At 59.2% G+C, this 7,942-nt stretch overlaps 1 protein-coding gene across 1 annotated transcript in view; it reads left to right on the plus strand.

Annotated features, from left to right (window-relative positions):
• WNT7B (Wnt family member 7B) overlaps nt 1–7,048 on the plus strand; it is a 50,773-nt gene extending 43,725 nt beyond the window's left edge. The window contains exon 4 of the mRNA XM_008068803.1: nt 6,366–7,048. Coding sequence (XP_008066994.1) covers nt 6,366–6,845 — 480 coding nt within the window. The 3' untranslated portion in view covers nt 6,846–7,048. The remainder of the gene's footprint in view (nt 1–6,365) is intronic.
• The last annotated feature ends 894 nt before the right edge of the window (nt 7,049–7,942 follow it).

Here is a 7,942-nt window from a genome sequence, read left to right on the forward strand (position 1 = left end):
CCCCGCCCGCTGGAGATGAGGCCCCAGATACTGCACTGGGAGGAGCAGCCGGCCCGGCGGCAAGATGGCCCGAGATAGGGCGGCCAGCCAGGTGGAACGCCTTGCTGGGTCTGGCTCCACAGCTCCGGGGAGCTGCACCAGGGCAGCAGGGCCTGAGGGGCTCCTCAGACACAGGACAGATGTGCCTTTCCAGGCAAAGAGGAGGTAATAATTCCTCTGCCCCAGGGACCATAGCTGAGGCTACCCGGTCATGTATTCATTCAACAAATGCACCCTGCCCCTTCTCTGTGCCAGGTGCTAGTCTGGGCACCAAGGGCAGAGAGGAGGCAGAAATGGCCTTGGCTATGGTGCTGGGTCCACAGGGAGGTAAAGAGGCCACACTCAGGACAGTGAGAGCTCTGGAGCCTGGGGAAGGGGGTGGAAGCTTCCTGAAAAGGGTGACGTCAGGGTGAAGCCTTGAAGGACATGCCAGCGCTGAGAAGATCAGAGGCAAGAGGAGTGGGCCCTCATGGGGGCTGCATGGGGTTCAGGCTGCTGGGGCACAAAGGAGGGGGTAGAGGGGCAGCCTGAGAAGCAGACAAGCACGGGCACAGACCAGATCCTGAACACCGAGACAGGAGTTTGACTTTCCTTTAGATGTGGAGGTTGTCATGAAGCAGGTGGCTATGAAGTTATTGGTGAAGGATGGATGGATGGGTGGATGAGTGGATGGGTGGGTGCGTGGTGGGTGGATGGATGAATGGGAGAGTGAACAGATGGGTAGATGAGTTGGATGGATGGATGGGTGGGTCAGTGTATGAGTGGATGGATGGATGAAGGAATGAGTGACACAGCCTTTGCCTCCGAGGAGCTCACAGACGACATGTGAACATCCGTCTCCAGGCATAGGCAGACCGTAGTCCATGACGTGCTGGAGCTCTATGAACCTTGGGAGGGCAGAGTAGGTTTGGGTTGTTTACCTGGAGGACCTCCTGGAGGAGGAGGAGGCTGAACCCTCATCAGAACCACCACCACCCTTCAGCCTCTGCAGCAGCTTAGGTTCTGAGTAGGGACATTCCTGTGCCCTTGGGAGGAAGCTCTCACTGTCCCCATTTTACAGATGGACAGTGGGGCTGACTGAGCAGCAGGCCTGGCTGAGTGGCCCCAGAGGCCTGAGCTGTGGTCACTGCTTGTGGGAAGGATGCTCCAGGCAGAGACACAGCACAGACAGAGGCGTGGGGGCTCAGGGCACGGCGTGTGTGAGGCCGAGGCCTGTGAGGGCCAGACCGGATTTTGGCCTCTGGGCCATAGGTGCTATTGCAGGCCCATGGGGCAGAGTGACTCTGACCAACTCAGGGGCCATGGTCGTATCTGATTCAGCTCTGGGGTCCCTCGTGAACCCAAGGCTGACCTGCTGTGGGACTGGGAGGTGTTTGGTGCCTCACAGGTGATAAAAAGGCATAAAGGAAATGGAGGCAGGCAGGGGTGGCCTCCAGGACAGACAGGAGGCAGGAGAACAAGGAGGCTGCTGATGGGGCCCCCGGCGGGGAAGACAGAGGTCAAAGAGGAGGGAGAAGGCCAGGTGGAGTGTCTCATACCTGTAGTCACAGCACTTTGGGAGGCTGAAGTGAGAGGCTCGCTGGAGACCAGGAGTTTGAGACCAGGTTGGGCAACACATTTTTAAGTTTCTACTGAAAGTTTAAAAATTAGCCAGGTGTGGTGGCATACCTATAATCCCAGCTACTTGAAAGGCTGAGACAGGTGAATCACCTGAGGCCAGATGGTAGAGGCTGCAGTGAGCCACGATCATGCCACTGCACTCCAGCCTGGGTGACAGAGCAAGACCCTGCCTCAACAAAACAAAACAAAACAAAACATACAGACAGGCATCCATCTATCCACGCACATACCCAGCTGCCTGACCAGGGTTGGAAATGGGGTAAAGCTGTGAACTGAGATGAGACGCAGGCCGTGGGGAAGCAGGTCGGCAGGACCAGGACTCCTCAAGGACAGAGCAGCTACAGGACAGGGCTCTGAATTGGTCAGTGGCCAGAATTCTCATACCAGTGCCATCCCAATGTCCGCCAGGCCCTGGCTAAGCCTCAGTCTCCTCATCTGCGCAATGGGTGCAATGCACTTTGCTGCCCTCCCCGCACTCTTTAACAGCCCCTGTCCTGTGCAGCTGTGGGGCACACGAATAGCCTGAGCCCTGGGAAAAGGGTAGTGGCTTCATAGTGGCCCTTGGGGTGCAGTCCTCCTCTCAGCAGCTTAGTGCTCATCATGGCAGTGGGGGTGAGCATGGGGCGGGGCTCCCCCAAAGTTTCCATAAGAACCGAGTCCGGACCTTCACAGGTCACCCCGTGCTGGGACCCTGGTCCCCATCCCTCAGCATCGGGCCTGTCCCACCCTCTGCTTCCTGGGGACCACGTTGTTCTGCAGGTCAGCTGGAAAGCAAAAGCTGACTGCTGCCACAGTTAAGTGCCACTGATGCAGGGAGGGGTCATAAAGCAACAGACATTTATTCTCTCACAGTTCTGGAGCCAAAAGTCCAAAATCCAGGTGTCGGCCTGGTCACACTCTAGAGGCTCCAGGGAAAGATCCTGCCTGCTTCTTGCCGCTTCTGGTGGCTCCTGGCATTCCTTGGGTCATGGTCACATCACTCCAGCCTCTGCCTGTCTTCCTCCTTGAGCTTCTGTCTTCCTTCTGACTCTTCCAAGGACACTCTCATTGGATTTAGGGCCTGTCTGCTGACTCCAGGATTTTCTCACCTCTATCCTTTCCTTAATCACATCTGTAAAGACCCACTACCAAATAAGGTCACTTTTGAGGTTCCAAGTGGACATGAATTTGGGGCATTCCTATTCAACCCACTCCGGTTGGCATGGGGCCCAGGGTGGTGTCCCTGGTGGGCGAGGGTGAGATAGGCTGAGCTTAGAGGTCTGCCCATTACCTGTCTCCATTAGATGGAGGCCCAGAAACCTCTCCTCAAGCCTCTTCACAGGTGGCGGTGGCCTTTAATGAGCAGCCATGTGGTGTCTGTGCAGAAAGAACCCTCAAAGCCCCCCCGTGGCTATGCAGGTGTGAGTGACCAGCGCCCAACTTGACCTTGGTGTGAGTGACCTTGCCCAACTTGACCCGCTCTGACCTTGGTGTGTGGTCTCCCCTAACATACGGGGCAGGTTAGTGGGACCGACAGAGGCCATGCCTGGGTTGGGAGAAGCTGTAGTGTCTTCCCTCTACACTAACCCAGTGAAGGCAGTGGGGAGGACCTGGGAACCGTTGTCAGGACAGCTCTGGGTTCCTTTCTTGGTGTTGTGAGGTTGGAAACCATTGCTGGGGACAGGAACTCTGCTAGCTGGCCACAGCCCTTCCCTGACCACCCAGTCCTGCTGGGTGAGCATATCATTCCCACTGTCAGATGGAAACCTGGGGTCCTAGGGGGATGACTCGTCCATCATCCAGAGCTGAGATGCCACACCCCTGGGCTGGTGGGACCACCCAGGTGTGCTCTTTCCATCCCGTCCAGTGGCTGATGCAATCGTTGGGCTTGAGGACCACTTTCAGTCCTCACCATGGGCCAGAGGGTGAAGCAGAAGCAGACCATGTCCCCAAGGGGGTCACAGGCCAGGCCTGCGGCTTGGGGTCGGGAAATGGGCAGGCATGCAAGATACCGTGGAAGAGGGCGAGCGGGCACCTCCCCCTGGCCCGAGGCTTGGAAATGCCTGCACCAGTGACGGTAGGTGAGTTGTCTTCTGTCGGCATCAGGCCAGAGCACCTGCCAGGCTCCTGGACTGACCAACATCCCCTGGAAGGAGTTTGGTTCACCAACTCCAAGACTTCCTTCCCTACCTGGCTGTAACTGAGCACTCTTTCCAGAACACAGGCCACACCCCTTATTCTGGAAAGAATGCCAAATGGCCCTTTCCGGGAACACCCCAGTGGGGGAAGAACCACAGCCTGGAGGAGTGGCCCCTGCCTCAGCCCTGCAGCTCCTTTGGCAGAAGGGGCTCACGCCGCACCCTTCCAGGGGTCTCCTGGGGCAGGAGGAACGATCTCAGGGCCCTGAGGTTCCGGCTGCCACTGGCGCCACTGTCGCTGAAGAAGGAAACGGCACATTCTTGAATCCTGTGATCACTTCCCGGGAGAGGCTCTGGCCCAGGGGACCCAGCCAAGCGAGGATGCGGCCCCTTGCTCTGCAGACAGCTGCCCAATCTGCTTCATCGGCCGACGGTCACCAGCCTGGCCATGCAGGGTCTGAACGTTCCCCAGGCGGGCAGGAGGGTGCAGGCTAGGCTGCCTGGCCTTGATGAAGACTGGGAGATAGGGGCCAAGGGGAGGGAGGAGGGAAGGGACGCAGAGCATGGTGGGGTGGCTGCCGCCTGACAAGCCACAGTGGGGACACCAGAGAACCGCCTGTTCTGCACACCCTCTAGCCTGGATGTGCCTGTGAGGTCTCTGACCATCAAGACACATCTGAGGGAGTCAGCAGCCTGGGGTGGACTGAATCGCCCCTGACGGGCCGCCACCCCTGGGGCCACCATCTGGTCAGCTTCTGGGGTGGCACCTGGCCGGGGGCATGCTCAGCAAGCAGTGTGGCCAGGGCAGGGGAAGCTTCCAGGCTTGAAGAGCAGGTGCTAGTGGAAGGAGTGGCTTTGGTGGGGAGGGGACGGGTCCAAGCAAAGATGAACAGGGGTGAGGGTGATTGACAGGATTGAGGAGGGGCCGGAGGCAGGAAGAGGGTCCCAGACATGCTTTCCAGGGGTCACCCAGACACTCAGTCCAGATTTTGGTCCATGCTCTCAACACTGATACCCCTCAGCCCAGCCACCAAGCCCTGCAATTCCAGTTCTCAATATTCCCCAAACCTGTCCCGACTTCTTGCTCAGAACACCTGGGCTCCTCCCACCTTCACTCATCCTGTGTCAGGCTTCAGCTCCCCCCTCCTCCACCCCAGTCTCTTCAGTCTTTGCCCCAGGACACTGTTGCACAGAGCAGAGAACACCCCCAGCTTTAGGCTGCCAGCCTCGGGCCCACCCAGCACCCACCTGATGCATACTGGGCCCCATTTTTCCCTTTAGGCTGGATGGTCTCCAGACCCTTGCTCATGCTGAGTCCTTCCTGGAATACCCTTCTCTTTGTCAAAAGCGCTCCTACTCATCCGTGAATACACAGTGTAGGCACTACCTCCTCCAGGAAGCCCTCTCCTCCCTCAGTGCCATCACCCCAGCAGACCAGGCTCTCATGGGCTCCTGCAGCCCCCGTACTGCATGTCCTTTTCCTTCTCTGTGTCCCACGCTGGACTGCGATCCCCAGAAGTCCTCTCCGATGTCCGGGGTCTCATGCTGCCGGGCCAGGGAAGGTGCTTGGGCAGTAGCCCTCTCTGTGCGATTGCTTCCCTCTCCCTCTTTTTCTTGCACTCCTTCATTCATCGGTTCACTGGGGAACTTCTCTGGGCCAGAGTGGGGGCTGACAGCAGGTGCCCCGTGACTGTGAGTTCTGGCCCGGGGGACAGAGGGTGGCCAAGCCCATGCAGAGCTGGGTTGCCGAAGTGGGCCGGCAGAGCCCCGACAGCTGACAAATGGCCCTTCTGCAGCCGTGGGGCGGAGGCTAATGATTCCCCATCTTTAATCAGGCCCCGCTGGCAGGGCCCTTTCGATCCGGGTAAATAAGTATCTGGGGTCAGGGCTGGCTCTGGGAATCGGCCTTCCGGGGCCACGGAGGGAGGCCCAAGGAAAACACACGGCTGCACCCACCGAGGGCCCTTGTGGAGCTGGGGAGAAAGAACAATAATGGGTAGGCTGGGCTGCCGGCTTCCCAGCACGCCTGGGCCTCGCTGACCCGGGCACCCACCTCCCCTCGCCCACCCCTCAGACCTTGGACAAATGTGCCCCAAGCACCGTGGACACACCAGGCTGCCGCGAAGCAGCCATTTGTCAAGCACCAGGCCTGAGGGTGGGGAGGAGAGATGGGGTTGGGGACTTATTAAATACCCACTGTTAATGCACTTATTCTGTACCTACTGTTGCTGGACCCACCCCCTCCTGCTGCCCTGTGACACTTCCCCAAGTCTCAGTTTCCTCATCAGTGCGCCAGTGATGGTCTGGCAGCTCCTTGAAGGGTTGTGAGACTCTAACAAAATACATTCGATAGACATGCACCAAGCTCTGCCAAGTCCCGAATGTTCTCACCGGACCCTCACAACATTTGATGCGACAGGCATCTATTGTTAGCAGCCCCACCTTAACGGGTGAGGAGACTGAGGCTCAGAGAAGGGGAGACACTTACCTGTGCTGGCCCAGTGGGAAGCAGAGGATGGGCAGGGTAGGGACCTGGAGGGCGCCCACCTCCGGCCACGCCATGCTGAGCAGCTGCTCTGTCACCCGCAGGTTCTAGAGGACCGGATGCAGCTGGAATGCAAGTGCCACGGCGTGTCAGGCTCGTGCACCACCAAGACCTGCTGGACCACGCTGCCCAAGTTCCGCGAGGTGGGCCACCTGCTTAAGGAGAAGTACAACGCAGCCGTGCAGGTGGAGGTGGTGCGGGCCAGCCGCCTGCGGCAGCCCACCTTCCTGCGCATCAAGCAGCTGCGCAGCTACCAGAAACCCATGGAGACGGACCTGGTGTACATCGAGAAGTCGCCCAACTACTGCGAGGAGGACGCGGCCACGGGCAGCGTGGGCACGCAGGGCCGTCTGTGCAACCGCACCTCGCCCGGTGCGGACGGCTGTGATACCATGTGCTGTGGCCGCGGCTACAACACTCACCAGTACACCAAGGTGTGGCAGTGCAACTGCAAGTTCCATTGGTGCTGCTTCGTCAAGTGCAACACGTGCAGCGAGCGCACCGAGGTCTTCACCTGCAAGTGAGGCAGCCCCGCGGGCACCCCGCCCACCAGCGGTGTTTTGCACATCCTCACCTTGCCTTCCTTCTTGGGCGCTGCCGCTGTGGGCACAGGTGGGCGCAGAAAGCGGGAGCTTCAGGTGTGGAAGGGCACCGGCTGGGGCTGCACCCCTCTCCCCGCCCCCTGGGGGCTCCCACCTGCCACCCCCTCTGTCACCTCCTGTGGCAGAGCCATGCCCGACCTGCCCAGAAGGCAAGGCCAGCGGTACTGGCGCTCCCAATGGGGCCCAGCAAATTCCTTTTCTTTTCTCTGGGAAAGTGAATCTCCAGGACGAGCATGTATCCCAGAGAGCAAAGTGACCACAAGACCGAGGGTCCCCTGCCCCGCCTGTTGGCACGGACACAGAAAGGCCATGCGGCCAGTCACACAAGACTGTTTCCATGGCCGAGTCTGCCACTGGGCCCCAGGGCAGTGTGGATAGATGTTGACAAATTTTATTTATGTTTTCTTAGTATCAGAAGAGGATTCTCAGCACTAAAGCGTAGCCAGTCCTAACTCCCTATTCCGTGTCGGCCCCTCTCCTAGACACCCTCTCTGCTTCCTCTCCTGGCCTCGGCTCGGCAGGCCCTCTGTCCCTGCAGATCCGATGCAGCCCGGGGTTGGTAGGGACTGCACTGCGCCCGTGGGTCCCAGAAGTGAGCTGGTCAGGGGCTCAGTGGGCCACATGGTCCTGCAAGTGCCTCAGAGGACAGCTACAGGCAGGGTCCCCTGGCCCGTCTTCCCATCTTTTAAAAATCATATTAAGCAAATCAAAATGTCACCAACGTCAGGTTCCAGGAGTGCCTCATCCCTGCCCCAATCCTGTCACTCTTCTGGCCTGACACCTGCAGTTTACAGAGCCCCCTTCCACCCTGCAGCCAGCCTGACCCCCAGGACAGCGCTGTGATGGGGCCAGGCAGGCGGGCAGGCAGAGGAGTGGTCAGGGATGTTTGCCCCATTTGACAGATGGGGCCACTGAGGCCCAGAATGGCACAAGGACATACCAGAGACCCTGTGGCTGTGAGTGGAGGTTCCAGCCCTGGCTCCTGCCCAGCCTGGAGGACACCCAGGATGGCGTGAAGC

Source organism: Carlito syrichta, unplaced genomic scaffold (genome assembly GCF_000164805.1).
Source record: "Carlito syrichta isolate Samal-C Ts95f unplaced genomic scaffold, Tarsius_syrichta-2.0.1 Scaffold311537, whole genome shotgun sequence".
Lineage (NCBI taxonomy): Eukaryota > Metazoa > Chordata > Mammalia > Primates > Tarsiidae > Carlito > Carlito syrichta.